The 18,065-nt window shown below is 40.7% G+C and overlaps 3 protein-coding genes across 4 annotated transcripts; 1 reads left to right on the top strand and 2 right to left on the bottom strand.

The window, feature by feature from the left end:
- The first annotated feature begins 325 nt into the window (after positions 1-325).
- Positions 326-4,090, top strand: LOC140268193 (uncharacterized). The gene is made up of 12 exons (XM_072362966.1): positions 326-367; positions 631-752; positions 883-932; positions 1,062-1,184; positions 1,267-1,359; positions 1,462-1,643; positions 1,743-1,801; positions 1,918-2,132; positions 2,538-2,617; positions 2,829-2,987; positions 3,210-3,435; positions 3,596-4,090. The coding sequence occupies exons 2-12, from the start codon at positions 731-733 to the stop codon at positions 3,848-3,850; spliced, it is 1,464 nt and encodes a 487-aa protein (XP_072219067.1). The 5' UTR covers positions 326-367; positions 631-730; the 3' UTR covers positions 3,851-4,090.
- An 846-nt stretch (positions 4,091-4,936) lies between these two features.
- On the bottom strand, positions 4,937-10,012 carry selenot1a (selenoprotein T, 1a). Its single transcript, XM_072363825.1, has 6 exons — positions 9,799-10,012; positions 8,983-9,093; positions 8,022-8,148; positions 5,862-5,949; positions 5,576-5,742; positions 4,937-5,450 (listed from the first exon to the last, which is right to left on the bottom strand). Exons 1-5 carry the CDS (start codon positions 9,930-9,932, stop codon positions 5,618-5,620), a joined length of 585 nt encoding a protein of 194 aa, XP_072219926.1. The 5' UTR covers positions 9,933-10,012; the 3' UTR covers positions 4,937-5,450; positions 5,576-5,617.
- A 539-nt stretch (positions 10,013-10,551) lies between these two features.
- On the bottom strand, positions 10,552-17,761 carry kif2c (kinesin family member 2C). Of its 2 annotated transcripts, XM_072364103.1 has the most exons (23): positions 17,678-17,761; positions 17,411-17,489; positions 17,214-17,308; positions 16,314-16,415; positions 15,936-15,984; positions 15,827-15,862; positions 14,919-15,065; positions 14,505-14,624; positions 14,289-14,386; positions 14,082-14,177; positions 13,941-13,995; positions 13,656-13,818; positions 13,447-13,537; positions 13,288-13,351; positions 12,995-13,086; positions 12,770-12,912; positions 12,325-12,538; positions 11,946-12,056; positions 11,776-11,843; positions 11,563-11,641; positions 11,397-11,477; positions 11,217-11,310; positions 10,552-10,961 (listed from the first exon to the last, which is right to left on the bottom strand). In XM_072364103.1, exons 2-23 carry the CDS (start codon positions 17,469-17,471, stop codon positions 10,900-10,902), a joined length of 2,121 nt encoding a protein of 706 aa, XP_072220204.1. In that variant the 5' UTR covers positions 17,472-17,489; positions 17,678-17,761; the 3' UTR covers positions 10,552-10,899. The 2 variants fall into 2 exon arrangements, with proteins under 2 accessions (XP_072220204.1, XP_072220205.1); XM_072364104.1 differs by lacking the exon at positions 15,827-15,862.
- Between the last annotated feature and the right edge of the window lie 304 nt (positions 17,762-18,065).

Below are 18,065 nucleotides of genomic sequence, written 5' to 3'. Positions count from 1 at the left end.
CGCCTCTAAGCTACCAAATGCTCTGATGATTCTAATGATTTGAACATCTACATGTCAGCTGAGATAAAAAGCTTCTTAATAAACCTTCAGGTGAGAGCACGTCAACTTCTTAATACAAAACTTTCTTGTCTCCACGTTCAAATGCATTTATCAAATAAGTGATCCTTTTTTTTGGCATCATGAACTCTTCACATAAAAGTGTGCTTTGCATTGCTTATAGGTATTATAACCTGTCAGCCATCAGTCAACAGTGGAGTGGCTATTATGTTTAGACCTGGCAGCTTTTCAAGAACAGGGATTTCATCTCCAAGGTTACTAACAACACCAGCAAGTTGGAGTCATTGCTAAATTTTTAACCTCCGCTGTGGTGAGTGCATGTCTTTGTATTTTTATATGCGCTACTTTAACAATTTCCCACAATTTTAATGTCTAAAGCTCATACAGATATTTCTGAAGTTTCAGGCATATTTATTTCTGCCGTTTGGACAGTAACCTGTTTCTTTTTCTGTATGGTTAATCTTATCATTTCATAAATTTGATATAGCTCTTTTACTTAGTGTAAGAGTATGTGATAGAGATAGAATGTGCTTTCTATTTTGAGCGTGGTTTGTGTGTCCGTTCCTTCGACAGGAGAAGCAGAAAACCTGAAAGAGAAACCTGAATACTGGTTTTCATCCTGGGACAAATGACAGATGAAACTGACTTCACTGCAGTCTGAGTGATTGAGAAAATGATGAAGCCCAGCTCTTCCTGTGAGTCTGCTCCACACATATCCAAACTGTAATCACGAGAAGACAATACAAAACTGCAAATTGGCTTTGTAACAGTTGTCTTGTTTAGACCAGTGTGACTGATATCAGTGCTACTTTTGTTTTACATTAGATGCCAGTGTGTCAGCAGAACCCAATCCACTGCATTGCCCTGATGAGCATGTAAGACAGATGAAGCTGTGGACTGCACAATGCATCTTTGAATTAATAGCAAATTCCGTCTTCTGTCCCAGAAAAATGTGCTTTTTTAAAAATTTGTATATCTCCTTTTGTCTGGTTTAAAAAAAAAAGGAAGAAGGATGTCTACAGTCTGTCAGTGGCCCATCCACCTGCTGTATCCAAGCTGCAGGAGTTCTGAGATACAATCGGGAGTCTGAAAACTATAGGCTAAACTTAACAACTACTCTGTCACAGGTATTCAGATCACATCTCTACCCATTGTTATTGATTTCCACCTTCAGCTTAATGAAAAGTCCACTGTAATACTGTTATCCAGGACCAGCCACCAGCAGAATACGCAGCAGAATGTGAGTTCTGTGGAGAAAAGGCCAGGCCTCCACTGCATCTAACATGGATACAGGTGCCTGAGGTGAGAGATAAAAGATATTCACATGCAATTTTTCTGGAATTGACCTTTTTGACTACTCACCTTTAGCATCTTCTTTTGTATTCATCCTGGACACCTCCACAGTTCTGCTGCGCCCAGCGGCAGCAGCTGGGTCAGATGCTGCTGAAGCAGAGATTTTGGTTGGAGGGAAGACGGGATCTGACAACAGAGCTCGACAAATCGGTAAAAGAGGAGAAGCTGCTCCTCCAAGGCAGGGAGATGGAAGACCACAACAAATTTATCAAGGACTTACCAATTACACAGGGGTAAATATTGTATTTGCATTTTAAATGGACCAAATCTTTCTGAAGGATTGCATGTGATGTGGATGTCAGGACCAATGAAAATTGTATTTTCTTTCATAGAATACAATCAGACCTTAAAGTCTATAATGATCAAACAGTCCTACCTGAGACAGAGACCTGTGAGTAACATCCACGCTGACAGCCTATGTCTGTGGTATATTTGATTTCCATATGTTTTGTTTCCAAGTTATTTGAATGAGAGGAAATTATGTTTAACGTTAAATGGATTTGTGAGACTTACATATATATTTTTTTAATATTTGTTGTTTAGTTTCCCCGCCATCAAAAGGCCTCAGCTTCCGACTTTCCTATCCTCCAGGCAAAGAGTCTTGTCTGGTGTCTTGCAGCAGCACAACAGAAAAATGCTTGAAAATAAAAGAGGAACAAGAGGAGGTGTTGGTCCCTTATTGTGATCACAATCCAACCCAGTTTGGCTTGTGTCATCACCAGGTACACGCATATTACTGACTGTTCGGCATCGAAAACCTCCTGCCTGACAGGCCGCTCTTACCACAGATGATATCATTTAGATTTCTGAATGTATTTGTATTGAGACCGTGAGAGTTTAAATGATAATTGTATGAAGAGTTAATACTGCCCCCATGTGGCCAAAGTGTGTTCCAACAACCATCAATCCCTGGACAGGTCGCCAGTCCATCACTGGACCAACTAAAGAGTTTTTTTCCTTGTAATTGGGATGAATATACTTGATTGCATACATCTATGGTAACTAAAGCGTTACTGAAGCAATCTCAGCTTTAACACTCTAAAATCAAAAAGCAGAGGACAGATTGTAATATATCTAATATGTATTATCAGTTCACGTTTTGTATTATTTTTTTTTTTTCAACCTAGGGGGCTGGTTTTCTACAGAAGTATTATCCCAGTGGCAAGACATTTCTTACCGTTTTCCCTGATGGTTCTGCTCAGGTCTTGTATCCACTAACACTGAAAGTAGAGCAAACCAATTTTGATCACGCTATTGCATCGTCAGTTTTCACAGGAAGACCAAAGACCACGCTGGAGTAATAAAGTGTGCTTCTTTAAACGCTGACAGACTCAAGTCTGAGCAAATGTCATTTGATACAGACTGTATGTGCAGTCGTGACACGTGGGGTGTTCTCGTCCTTACCATCATGGTCACAGTTATCCCTCAGGCACTCTCGCTCTTGTTGTCGCGGTCCCTGAACGAAACGGAAGAGTCTGCGTAGTGTTGGATGATGGCAGTGCTCCCAGTCAGCCAGTCAGAGCGGTGTTCCAGTCTGATGGCAGGGCAGTGTGTTATCACAGCAACGGAAACATGTGGTAAACATGCGCCGATGTATGTCGTGTCATGATTTGCTTTGTAAATGTCGCATTTGTATAGTTGTGATGAACACTTTTCAGTGGGGCTAATTCAATCATAATCATCATGATTGAAAACAATAAATGATCGTGACTGCTCAGCGGTGTTTAAAGCTGGCGAACAGCGAGGGGATAAAAAAATAATAATAATAATAATAAAATATGATAATGTTCACATTCCAGGCTGGTCTTGAACAGATCAGGTGGTCAGTGTCTGAGTGATGCGGGTGCCAGGACTTACCAGTGGAGTTGGGGCAGTGCGAGCCTTACTCGCACTCTCTTCCACCCCGTCTTCCTGTCCCTAAACAAAGCAGTTGGAGTCCGAGTCCTGGGGAACAAGAAAGTGTTTGTGTCCTTCTTGGCAAAAGGCCAACAAGCAAAGTTCAATGTGGGTAGCTGCTGTACTCTGGTAAGAATCAGATGTTTTTTTAACCTATTAACATGGCTTCAACCTTCTTCAAACTGCATTTTGAACCCCCCTCTAAATAGAATTGTAAGATTTTTTTATTTTAAATCATTTATTACATGGCAAAGCTCTTTATTCGTTGAAACAATAATTCTGCTCTCAGGGGGAACACAAAACACCTGAATGGGGATCATCACTTCCGAAGGAGGAGCTGCAAGTGTTGGCCGCCAAGATCAGGATCCACACGACTCTTCAGCATCTTCAGCAGTGCCTGAGGACACCGTTCCAACCCCGAGTGCCAAAGAGCACACTTACTCCCCAACTCCGTGCCGCTGCTTGGAGACTTCTGCACAGCGCCGGCGTAACGCTGACAACCAGCGACAGAGAGTTCATCCATAGGCACCTTAAGGATTGTTGACATATGCAGGAGTGCAACAGCGGCTCTGTGTTAAGAAGTCAGGAGTGATGTCATGTAGGTTTGCTGCTGAAACACATTTAGGTCTTTTCACAGTAATTTAAGTGAACCTCAAACAGAATACTGTTCAAGTGCTTGTTCGTCAACATCTGTATGTGATCTAAACCAGTAAGAATTAAGGCCTCTATTTCCTTTTAACCTAAAGAGAATAAAACAAACTTGAGATGAGTTGGATTTTATGGATAAAACTTAAAGAATGTCATAAATAAAACCTACACCAATTACATTTTTTCATTGAATATGCGCTAAACATGTTGGATATGCTGCCATTTTTTAACCAGACTGTATGTTCAGGCCTAATTTCTACTCATGTCTAATCTGTTTTACATAATCTGATCAAATAAGGCAGGACCCAACGACTTCCTAATCACATTAGCTTAAGAAGACAGCCAGTCAGACTGGCTTTGCCCCTAAGCCATTTAGATGATTTACCGGTAAACAGGTGTTCAAAGAAAGAGCGCCATGTGGGAATTTCACATTTCTAATTCATACTTCATTATTCACAAGCAAGTACATGCATAAAGAGAAGCTATTCATTTGCAGACAAGTAAAAGCAAACTAATATTTCACATGCGATCTGAGTTTTACTAAATGACTCTTTAGAGCCTTTGCAGATACAATAGAAACCGTCGGGCGAAGAAAAAGCTTAACGGCCTCTGGACCGAACGATGGCTGCACACCATCGAAGCGCTGATCACTTTGAGGGGGTGAGCAGATGAGAGTTATGGCTCGCTGAAATTCCCCAACTGTGCTGACAAGTGCAGATCCCACACAATGCCAAAAGCTTCTTAAAAGGATTAAGGTCCAGAGCAGTTTCCCTGTCTTAAGTTTTGCTGAACTGTCCTTTGAGAAGTTTGCCACCTGGAATGAAAGCCGATGAGTTTTCAGGCCCCCCCCCTTCAAAAAAAGTTGAAAATATTGTCATGGTTCCCACTTATTGGTAAGCAGACAGGTATCCTCTGATGAACTGAAACCCCATCGTTTCCTCTGACATCAACCAGGACACATCAGCACATCTTCACAGTTAAATAGTTACAATATGTTTTATTAATCTCCTTACTCCAAGGCATGTAAATATAAAAATTATTCAGAAATCATCCCAAGACACATTTTCCAAATGTCATTTTAACAACAGTGACAGATCTCAAGTGTTGCATTTTCTACATGGTTAACTACTTTTTTTTTTTTAGAACAATGAACATAGAATTCTACATATGGCTCAGCGGTACAAATGACACTACTCTTATATTCACATAGATCAATTATATGCAACAAGTTAAAGACTAAAATAACTGATGCCTAATCTCTCCTTAGTGGACCACTAATCGCTTGGATGAAATCTGCAGTAATATGAACAGTAAAAGAACTTGACATTGGCCAGCACCGTTGCCATGGATCCCGCTCTGGCGTCAGGGGCGGGACGTCTCTAAAGAGCGTGGTGAAGAGTGATGGGGACATCCAGTCTGTGCTAGCAGTTTCCCTGCCTTCAGCACAGACATTCATAAACATCACTTCACAGCCCGGTGAGAGACCCGCCTCAAACCTAGACAGCAAGAGAGTCAAGGCGGACTTAATAAACAAGTGTATTCACACAGTTGCCCTGGCCCAAATGTAGTCAAGATAAGAGAAAAGTTTGCTCCTGCACTCTCCCTCCACTGCTATACTTACATGGAGGGGCTTTCAGCTCCAGACAGGTTTTCGAAAGTAGGGTTAAGAGTGGTGGTTTGGTCTTGTGTTCATGTGGACGTTCATCTTCATCTCATTGTCCAGAATTTGCACAAGCTGCTGCATGGAGGGCAGGTGACCCGACTCCAGCTTTGACCAAACTGGTACATCTAGAAACGAGAAGACCTCCTCAGTAAGTCACTGAGCTTTGTTCCATCACCTCACAACAAATACAATGCCACAAAAATCACAAAGATGTTGCATATGCTGTACAACGACATCAACTCACCATTTAATGTGACTTCAAATGCTCCCGTTGACATTAATTGGTTTTCAATCATATTGCTGAAGAAGAACACCATCATGCAGGCATATATCTGAGAGAAGAATGAAAGAAATTAGTTCAAAGCTTTGAACACAAAATGTCTCCCCTTAGTTTCTTTTGTTTGACTCCCTGCAACAAACATGCATGCATACATATTGCACAGTGAAGTTGTCTTGTGGAGGAAAAAGGAGGCTGTGCTCCGGCAGCGTTGCATGTTCAAAGCAAGCAGAGGCTGTGGCCTGATTAGGCTGCAGGCCAGAGAGGAATTGCAGAAGTAACACAGACACAGTCGGATTACACAACAGCCATGGGGTTGATTGAGTCACAAAACACTTGAAAGGTGACAGAGGTTTAAAAAAAAAAAAAAAACATTGGGCATGTGTGAAGACTTACTTCAGCTACCGCAATCAGGCTACTTGACCCTCACTGGTAAAGCCACAAGTGAATGATTGAAGGGCCTTTATTATTATCATTTGTGTACAAGTTATAGTGTGGACCGAAATTACGTCCACAGTGCTGTTAGTGGCTGACAACATCTAAGGCATGAAATAAGAACATCAGCAGTTGTGTTTGAACCAAGAACCCGGCAGAAATCCCTTTTTGCACAGGTTAGATCAAAACTTGCCATTTTCAGCATTTAGGTCACTAGTTCAGACACTTCTGTTTCCAGTTACATGGTTTGACATAATTATTTATTTATTTTAATGGCTTCCTGGCTCAACAAATGTAAATAAGATTTTTGGGCAAGTTGTTCAATCAGGTGCATCGAACTCACTGTCCCTAACTGAGGCGAACTAGTTGACCATTTCTAACAGCTAACCAGCCAGTCCCCTGAAAAGGACCGTTTACTCAAAGTATTCTCACTTTGTCAAGCGATTTTAGAACAATGTCAGAGGAGACTACGGAAAGAAAGTCTGTTTTCTAGTTCTTTCTGTGCTACGAACAGAACAGCACAGCACAGCGGGGCTGAGGAGGAAACTGCTGTTATGTAACCTGCTGCACAGTTCACCAGCAAAGCAGAGCTCAAAACAATTCAATTATTGTTCACACAGACAACTGCTCATTGAAATCAAGCCGACTACTTTGAGACCCGAAAGCTAAATGTGTGTGTGTGTTAAGCTGCAGTTATATGCTTCAAACAGTAAACGCAAAATCTCCTTTAGCAAAATATTTGCAGACAAAACTCATCGAGCACACAGACAAGACGCCCTCCTTCATCATGCTGCGTTTCGACCCGACGCGTTGTGAAAATTCAAAAGCCCACACAAAGAACTGCACTTTCAGCACCCACACATGTATGTGGAAATGATGAATGGGCGAATGAATGATCCAGCTTTACAAAGTACACATTTCAGCATCCGGTCAGTTCACTTGATAAAATAGTGGCATTAGACAAGAAATTTGGGCTCGTCTCCTCACAGGGTGCACATGCTTGCAGAAAGCTCTGTGCAATAACACACACAAAAAAGAAGAAAAGAATGATAACTGCATCATGGAGATGGATTTTTCTATGTCGTTTTCCACCTGGCTGCTGGTGGGAAAGTATTTTGGACACTGCCGTAGCAAAAGAGAATGCTGTACAGCAGTAGTAGCCAACTGGCAGGCTTATCCCTGTTGATCACATCAGATGAGTCAGACTCAGTCGCTTGCCAAACACAAGATGAATTATTACAAATTTGGTTTGGTAAAAATGGAAAGAACTGTCATTTATAAACCGGTTTTTCAGTCCTGGTGTTTCACAACATACTTGTGCACTCTCTGCACTTTGTGAGGTTGTCAGGAATGGACAGATTTGAGCGTGTGTGATGTCTCATCCTCTCGCCCAAAAATCCCCTGATTGGTTGATAGGATTAAAAGCGCAAGCCCTGGCGCAGTCAGTGAAACGAGATTTATTTTCTCAGCCTTTCGATTCACTGATAAAATGTGGAGAATAACACCCAGCTATCACAGAACATTTTTAAAATCAATGTCAGCTGTCTGTTAAAATGCAAGATTGGCCGTCAGCGCAAGACAGTTTAATTTGATTATTAACTTGATTCCACCCATCTGAACAGACTTCAGTGAAAATCACAGTGAAAAGTTACCCAACAGATCTGAGCTCGAGGGAATTCCAGGAACCCTTACCTTATTTCCTTGGCTCCACTCCCAGATACCCGGGGCTTGCATACCAATGAGGGCAAAAGGGTCTCTGCCGACAATAATCAACCCGATCACCAGTAGTTTGAACACAGACAGGAAGGAGGCAAAGTGTCTGGAAAAAAAGACCAAACAAACAAAAGATTAGGAATAAAATTCATAGATATAGCAACACAAAGCAGACACTGATGGCTAAAGTGATAAAAACTGTCCAAGGAGATAAAAGCTGTGCTTTCCCTGCATGTGCTGGTCAAGTTCAAGGAACATTTGATTGGATTCCTGAAGAATTTAGTTGTTTCAGTTAAATGGAAAAAATTCATACAAGTTTAACTGCTTTTAAAGTTTAACATGTAGAACTGGTTGAGCAAAGACCTATCAGTGGACATGATCGCCTTTCAATGACTGAGCAAGAGATAAACATTGAAGGAGCTCAACATGAACACTGGCTGCAAAGTGTGACTGCCCCCTCTCTTTCAACATGGCTAATCTCTGGTGAGTTCATTAAGTATATGAACACACTAAATAAGGACCCAAGAGTCTCAGCAAGGACAGATGTTTAATTACAACACCTGAGACTGCAGACACCAGACTCACATCAGATCTCACTTCACGATGCTTCGAGAGCCGAAATCCCAAAGGGAGTGAGCCTTCACACTGCTTCTGATGTTGCGTGATTATGAGACTGTTAAAGCATGTGTGTAATGGTGCAAAAAGATGGAGAATGTTCCTGGAGAATTCTACATTGGGTGAAAAATAAACTGGATAATGAGGTGGCCAAAATACCACGGTGTAAAGATTGTAACCGTCTATTACAACAGCCTCTGGCTTGATAGGATGACCACACCTTTGAAATAAATTCTAACAGTCAGTTTCATTTGTGTCTTCTAAAACTACCGATTACCATCTATGGCCAAAAAAAATCCACTTGAAACGAGGCACAGTCTCTTACCGGTACATGGGGACGGGAAGATAATTCTCCCCTTCAATGCGGATGTCTGGGTACCGCTGGTACAAAGCCTGCGTGTACTCCTCATACACCCGCTTGTACCCTCAGGAAATGCTGCGAGAAGACAAAAACATTGTGAAGTAGACATACAAATGACATAACATCTGATCAAACACATTTCACTCAGAAACCCCAGACTCAACACTGTGTACTTCAGCGGCCTGGCTTTGACAAAAGGCGCTTTTGGACTAAACTAAAACGTACATTGCAAACATCTCCTGGTTTAATCACGCGTCCTCATTCACAAGGCCATGCAACCACGTGACCTCCTTATTAGCATAATGTTAAAGATAAACAGCAGTGCCAGTTAATGTACTATTTAGCGACGCATAGGCTTACCGCAATAGCGTGGCCTCAGCTTCGGTTTCCAGCAAAAAAAGTTACTAAACCAGATAGGTTGACATTGTACACGTTTACTCCAGACAGACGATATGTTGTCCGTTCATTGCACGAGATTAATCTATACAAACTGGGTGGTTCTTAACAGATGTTAACACTAATAAGGTGTTTGACTGCGGAAGTGGGGCGATGTTACCGATTAGATGTTTACTACAACCGACAAAAACTCAGAAACAAGAAATGTTTGAAGCATGCTTTTACGACTCTCCCTTACTAAAGACTTCCGTAAAGCAACAGCTCATTCTCGTGTGGCCACTATAATCGAGCACCCTTTCGCCTTTCGGCCTATAACGTCGCTAGCCGGTGAGTTAAGCTAGCGTGCAATGACTCGCCAGATTTTTTTTTCGCTCGTCTTCTCACCAGATTTGAAACTTGAGAAGAGGTCCCGCAGCAAATTGCATCTTCATCTTCTTCACGCCACTGTTGTCACCAGACGTGGCGTAACACAGCGAGAAGACCCCCAAGACGAGGAGCGAAAAGCGTAACCACTTCATGGCTAACCAGTCCGAGGTTGGTTTCCTCTCGCAGCCGTAGCAGAGGTGGGTTAATCTGTGTATTTCGTTACTGGTTGGTCCCTCCTTTCCTTCTCACTTTGGTACTCAATTTTAAACCAAGCCGGGGATGCTTGCAGCGCCACCTACTGGCCTGGCTGTTCACATGGATCAACGTGCCTTCAATATTAAACACTATTGTTGAAATTGATATGATTTCTTCTAAGTGATATACCATGCTCCGTTTCATTATATATAGGCTTTTTATTTTATTTTATGGGCTGGAAAGTGAACGGAAAAAATTGACAATTTTCTAATGAAGCTTTGTGGGGCTTATGTTAAGAGGGGACTGGATTCTTAGTCAGGTTTGTTTGAGTGGAACTGGCAAACAAACCTGACTAAGAATCCAGTCCCCTCTTAACATAACCGTTCATGTTTAGAAGAGCTAAATTAAGTGACACAAAGTTAAAAAGTGAACTTATTCAGCAAATGAGAAAAGTTTCACTAATATCAGCTGCATCCGATCATATTGCTGTTTGAATCTTAACAGCCTTCCAAGAGCAACATTCACATAAATGATCTGGTTCCTCGCATTCAATCGTTAATATGTGCACACTGGGATTTCTTGTGAAATACCTGCCAAAATAAACAGCTACAGAAGCCTTTGGCATTCAAGAAATAAACTATTTGACACCCGACTAATCTTTATGGGCACAAGAACAAGTTCAAACACTGCCACGAGGAACAGTTATGCAAGAAAAACATTCCCATTAAAAAAAAAAAGTGCTACATGCAACTATACACCAATAGTTTTGAAAGCAATGTTATACAAAACTACCTGTAGTAGCATTTTTTCCCCCCAAAAAGAAATAGTGTCTTAATACATTTTATTTAATACAAAGTAATTAATACAATGAAAACAGAAAATAATTTTAAAAAAAAAGTTCAGTTTGTTCCTCTGGGTGAGATTTCAGTGGTTCAGCCTCGCCATCCGCTCCTGATCCACAGCAGACTGCAGAGCCAGAACTGTGTCTGGATGACAAATAACACCAAATGTAAACCATTCCTGCATATTGATACTGTTTTTATTTTATTTTTTTTACATTTTTATTAGGCTTTACACTTAATCAACAAAATAACAAGATGAAAGGTTTATATTCTATATTTTTTTTACAATTACAATTTCAATTAAATTCTAAAACTCAACAAAAGAATCTTGAATGTTTTTTTAATTTGATCAAATATACCTCTAAATACACAGAAAAAAATAAAATAGTTTGTACCAACCCATTAATGTCCGGGAATGATCCGTCAAGGCTGGAAGTCCTGCCTCAATGTTGTACGAGGTTTGTTCCATGTCTTTAACCAGTTCATTTGCTCTCTGGACAAAAAAAAAATAATTAAAAGAGTAAACTTATGTAACCCTTTTATTAAAAAAGGAAAAAGAAGCTGTAAGGTGAATACTACCTTGAGCTCCGCATAAACTTTCTCCTCAAACTCTGCCACCTGAGATATGGCGTCATACACGCTGGTGTCTACATCAGTTCCCTAAGGAAAAATAAATAAAAGCAATCAATCAACAGACCGAAAAAAGAAAAAAAATATTTTTGGACTTTATACAGTGCAAGCTTACCTCCTCTGAGGAACTGTCCACAGGTTCCTGTGTCTTCGGTGCTTCACTGGCTTTAGAACTGCCTTTCAACTCCTTCACTCTGTCAAAGAGCAGAAAATCCTTTGTTGTTCCAGAAATTTATCCGCTTTTCGTAATAAAGTCAGAATTTCCATGACCAAAAAGACAACAAATGATAGGTCATCAAGTTGAGAAGTTAGTACTTGTAATATGTACCTGTCAGCATAGCGTAGTGTATTCATAGTATATTCACATGAGGCCATGCCTGGAGACACCATGGCGATCTGAATAAGAACAGAAAACAAGTGTACATTCATCCTGCATCTGCATTATCCACTGCAACAGGACTGGAGTGGAAAATGCTTGAATTTGATGTGGCAACATACCATGCAGGTCCTGGACTTTTCTCCAATGAAGGAATCCCTGAGCACTTTGGTTAGAGTGCTCATCCGGAAAGGAATGTGGTCACTGTTCATTCCCAGTGAGCGAATACACTCCTACGGGACACAGTAGTGGACATAGGGGTCTGTATGGTTTGGTCAACATCCTCTCGGGTAATATGAATGCACGTGATCATTTTTAAAGCGTTCTGAGAACATCAGAAAAGGAATAATTCTAACTCATAAACACTTCTACATATTCTCCTTTGTGATTTCACTTTTAGAGTTACTTTAACTTCCCCTTGGCTGTGCTTCCACAGCCACAAAGGATCATTTGCATCCACAGCTACATCTATCCTCCGTGTGCACATCAGTCGCACTCTACCTTGAGCGCGAGCAGACTGCGGTTGATCTCGGCAGTCTCAACCAAAGTGTTGCGGTCGTTGCTGCTGACGTCGGTGCCGCGCTCATTGCCAGCCAAATCCACCAATGAAAACTTGCCATGCAGAGAGGTGGCGCGGTCGTTGCGCCGTAGCACAATCTGAAGGACGGCGTGAGAGCGCGATGAGTTGGCGTTGGCTGAGGTCTGGCCAGATGTTCTGCAGACGGTAGAGCAGCGGCGGAGAAGTGAAAACAAGACAATCGTTTGCTCGATTATCAAACAGCAAAACGCATGCAAATGTCTTTTAGCTGCCGATTAAACATTTAAAGGTTTCATAGAATGACAAGCTGCACTTGGAATTTTAAGGTAAAAACAAAGTCAAGAATATGCTGCAATACCATAAGCTTAAGATAAGACTGCAACCAACTCATGCTCAACACACAGTTACCTGCAGGAACTGCCCATCTGTATAATCTTGATGACGTCTTCCGTTGTGGACACGTAGATCTCCTCCAGCCCCACCACCTGAACCTGCTGCCGATCATCCTCCAAGACGCGGAGCTTGGCTTTCTTGTTCAGCAGGTCATAAACCTGAATCAAAAAGCATATTTGACTACAGCAATAACCTGGCTTTTCACTGAAAATGTGCTCATATGAAAGAGTTTGTAATTACTTTGCCATTGTAAATCTCAAAGAAGCTGACATAGACAGACAGATCCAGATTAGTGTATCTCCTGTGCTTGAGGTAGGTGAAAACATCCTGGGCTACAAAAAAATAAATAAAACAAAATCGAATTAAAGTGCAGTTCATATATAAAAGAGAAGTTCAATCCATCCCACATGTTATTAAAGGTCAACTGTATAGTTAATCTAAACAAATACAAATAATGCGGAAGAAAACAAATTGCTTTTCAAATTGAAATCTCATCTTAAAAACCTGAAGAGATCATCTGGTTTTGGTCTAACCTGCCAAGGCGTAGATTCCTTTAGCACTGTTCTGCTGCTTCCCTGTGAAATTACCTCCCATCGTCTAGGAGAAAAAAAACAAAAAAAGAAAAGAAGGTGCAATTAATTCAAATTCATGTTTCAATACAACTCAGCCCTGCACACAAAGCAGAGACTTACGTGGGTCTTACCACTACCCGTCTGGCCGTAGGCGAAACAAGTTGCCATACCACCATCAAAAATGGACTGCACCAAAGGTTTGGCTGCGAACCTAAAAGGAGAAACATCCGGCATAAATGTCTTGTGAACCCCGAAGGCTATTTAAAAAAAAGAAAATATAAAATCAGATCCATTTCCTGATTAGTAAAAAGTATAAATGAGGTAATTACTTGTAAACCAGGTCATTGGTGGCACTTTCATCAAAGGAGTAGTCAAAGTGGAAGACCTGGTTGTCCAAGTATTTTGTGAGGTCTACCTTCTGTTTTGGCTCATGGACGAGTAATGTTCCCCTTCCAGGCACAGACACCACATCTATTTCCTTCTTAACAATCTCTGAAATGCACAAATAAATAAGTCTGCATTAAAAAGGTAAAAGCTTCTCCTTTTCCCCCTAATCAACTCCATTATAGTCACTTGATGCCCTCTGAAGGACATATACATCATATCTGGCCCACCTTGCTTGTTAAGGGGCCGCTTCCGAACGCAAACGCAGATCCTGTGAGGCTCAATCTGTAAAGATTAAAGATGTGCAAATGAAGGGGTGGACTAAGACGACGACTCCATACGTGGAGCGTGGCCGCTGTGTTCAAACTCACCAGGTCAGCTGTGGATAACGGGGTTATTTCCAAGCTCTCTCGGAAATCTTGGATCATCTCATAGAACTTCTGGTTCGGACGAGACGCCTCTCCAAACTAAAAGGATTGCAAATAAATTGCCAACTGAAAAGCAACTTCGCTAATGTCTTCGGGAATTAATGAGATAAATAGCAGAACGAGTCAAACAAAACCAAGTTAAAAAGGTACCTTTCCCTTCTTGGTCAGCGCATCGAAGGGCTTCATAACAGAAGACAGTCTTTTGTTGCCTTTGTTTAACTCCTGGGGAACCACAGATTTTCTTCTGCCTGAAATACACAAAAATTGTGTTTTTTGAAAAAAAAAAAAAAGAAAATTCTAATATTTACCCTCAACAAGCCCCTTTTTTCCACCTTTACGTAACTTTTTTTTTTTTTTTAAACCAACCTCTTGCTGAAGGTGGAGGAGGCATCCTCTCAGGCTCATTTTCCTTTATGGCCTCACGAGCAAAAGTCAGCGAAGATGCTTGCTTGGCATCCTTCTCTTTACGCTGCTGATTAGGAATTGCTACATAAACAATATATGCAGCGAGTTAAAATAAATAAATAATTCAAAATGATTGAATAAGAGGAAAGACTGAAAAATAAAACCTTATGTCTAAAATGCCTGAGAATCTACTCGATTACCATCAATGTGTGATGCGACTACAAAGAGGCACAGCTTATACAGTAAAGGATGCAGCCATCGGCAATGAAAACTATTTGTTTCGGTTAACAAATTAAACATATACAGCACCAGTTTGTTTAATCTATTTAGAAAAAAAAAGTAATGGTTTTATCATCCAATAAGTTCACTACTAACTGGAGTTTGTGAGGACTGGTGATGGATTGAGATCAGCGCGGATCGTCTCTGGGTTTGCTTGGGAATATCCAACGGTTGATGCTGGCGCTGCGACGGGCGCCGGGACCTGGAACAAACAAGTCTGACGCGCCTGAGACCGAGTGGCAACTGGAAGAAAGAGCAAAACCAAACCGTGCAATATGATGAGCTTTAAAGTGAATATCGTTATGCATTAGTGGGAATCTTTTCCCGTGAGCATATATGTAATCCAAACCCAAGGGGAGAAGAGACTGCGCGAAAACGTTAACCCTGCAACACGTTGGCAGCTCTGCTGGGAAACTGATTCATTCGAGATCCCGCATGACAGAGAAGTGCGTTTGTAGCGACAAACATGCACAGAAATGCCTCAGCAAAAAGGCTAAAGATAAACTTAATATGTCATAGAAATTAATTAAAAAAATAAATCAATCAAATAAATTTCCAGAAAGTTTTTGTTGCAAAAAGAAATGGTTTTTTTTGTTTGTTCGTTTCAGCACAGTCCATTCTCTAATTCGTTCAAGTATGCCAGTATAAAAGTGGTACCCAGTCATGATTCCCAGCACTAATTTCCTCTTTCCCATCTTACAGTGTGAAAATTCTTATGAGTTTTGTTAATTTAAAAAAAAAAAAAAAAGAAAAAAAAAAAGGCCAAAAACAAACGGTGCTGCATGCCCAATATGTCACACCTCCCCAAAAAAAACCGCTGATTTGCACCCGTGTCTTATTAAACTGAAGCAGACGATTAATTGTGTATAGTCGGGTCAATCCTGCGCTCAGCTCTAGCAAGATTGTGATTTGTTGCACTTACACCCTGATCCCCTTAACAAAAGCAGTGATTAGAAAATAGGATCGATTTGCTTCAGAGAGAGGAACATGCATGCCTTGCCGACCTGACTCTTGAGCCTTTGGTACCACTGGAGCAGAGGCTTTGGAACAAAATGAGCTATTAGGTGACAGTTACTGAGCTAAGCAGTCTGAGCAGTCAATTTGTTTACATACAGGAAGGAGGGGCAGGAATCCTTGATGAGCGAAGTCGACCGTCATACTTCTGCAAAAGAAAAACAGAATCAAACAAACTGCTTCATCTATCAGGTATTTAGATCCCTGTGGCTGTGTATAACCTGCAGCCTCACTTTGCACATATTCAGTCTGAAGCTTTACATCCAAACACACTTGAAATACTCAAAGACAAAGTAAAACTTGTTTCTGACACAGAGAAAAAAAACAACAACATTTGATTTAGCTTTGGATGACTAAACGAGATAGCAGTTAAAAAAAAAGAAGATGATCTGATTGAGACAGTGACATTTAAAAAGTAAACTGGAGCGGTTAACTCTGATAGCAAAGGGCTCAGTGTCAGACACTTACAACACTTACTTTGTCTTTCACAGGAGCGGGTGGATCGGCAGCTTTACTGGTGGCAGAATTTACAGGCTCCAAAAGCTCTGGATTGAGTATACACAATTCGCTCACTTCAAGCTAAAACATGAAAAATAAAACAAATAAAATAAGACATTAGGGTTTAAAGAGGGTTCCTATGCTTTACAAAACAGCATTACTCATTTCAAAGCCTGGATACATCTGGAGCTTCCTCTAAATCCTAAGCATGACATAACGAGGTGTGAAGCTCGTTTTAACACACAATAGTTATGCAGTGATGTTATCGATGCACGATTCCATACATGTTACACAGATGGACTTTATTTCCTGTGTAAGGAAACAATGCCTTTAAGACTGTTGTATTGTTATGTGTAAGAGACTAAACAATATGGAGGCACCAACATCAAAACAAGAGCTAATCAATATGTTAAAGAAAAATACAGCAACTGGAACTCCTTTTCAGCATTCCATCTTTAACTAATAGCTGTGCATTGGACTGCATTGGTGTTAATTCAGGTTGGTTAAAGATGTCAAGAAGTCACTGACAGCCAAGACCCTCCATCCAAGTATTAAACTTCACATTCATTATATGTAAAGTTATCCAATTACCTGGAAAAAAGTGGGGAGGTATTTAAAATATGGTTCTAACTGCTACACAATCAACGCAATATATCTATTTTGAAACCCCTAAAGTCCATCCTTCGCTCACATCTTGATCACTTCGTCTTAAATACATGTTGGTAGTGTGCAAGGACGAAATTAAGAAACCTAGTTACTGCCCATGTCCTCATGGAGCAGATCGTATACACATTTTTTTTTCTGACGGCTACAATAATAAATATTGAAAACGGTATGATTTCGTATACATCATATTTTTTTGTGGTTCAATTTACTGACCTCCTTCCCTCGAAGCATGTTATGTTCAAACCAGTCCACCATAGCAGTGCACTTGACGCCATCAACGGATTTCACCGTGGCCGAGTGGACTCGACCTGGTTCACACACAAACGATTAAGTCAGTACCAAGCTGACGACATAAGTTTCCTACAGTGGAAGAAAATAAATAAGGCTTTTTAAAAGCCTTGTGAACTCACCATCACTACGACTAATCTGAACAGAAAGTCCTACTAGAAGTCTGGACAGGTTGCTCTCCATTTTAGCTTCTTCTCACCACTGGAAAGGAAAAAAAAATTCGAGTACATTAGCCTACAAGATAACTAGTTATCTGGTAACAATGCTGCTTCCGCTGCTAAATCATATTATCCTTTTCTTGTTAAATTAAGTGCCACAAAGCAGAACAACATCTTCGTTATTCTATTTCATTTGTTTATTTCACTTACTTCAGACAAAGTCGCACTTACCTACGAGCCAATTTCAACAGCGCCCAAGATTTAAACTAGCGTTATTTCCGAGTGTCTAAGAATCTGATTGGATATCGTCATTACATAGTAAGCGATGTTCTTCTTCTACGGCCCCTCTAAGTGAAATTCAACTGGTTATTATGCCGCCACTACGCGGATCCGTTAGGAATAACCTCTTCGGTAAAATATGAGTCGAAAATGACACTCGTGTGGATCTCTGAACTCCATGAAGTAAAACCAAGTTGAAATTGCGTTTTATGACAATTAACTAAGGCTCTATTTCAGAGACAAGATCACTTTCACTTCACATAAGCCGTTAAAAAATGTAATGAGTAAATACTTTGATTGCTTGATTAAAGTAAGAAAACTTATTGCATTTCTACTATAT

This window comes from Leuresthes tenuis, unplaced genomic scaffold, assembly GCF_036924035.1.
Source record: "Leuresthes tenuis unplaced genomic scaffold, fLeuTen1.0.hap1 SCAF_14, whole genome shotgun sequence".
NCBI lineage: Eukaryota > Metazoa > Chordata > Actinopteri > Atheriniformes > Atherinopsidae > Leuresthes > Leuresthes tenuis.
The sequence above is the reverse complement of the archived record's forward strand: the minus strand, read 5'-3'. Positions and strand labels throughout refer to the sequence as shown.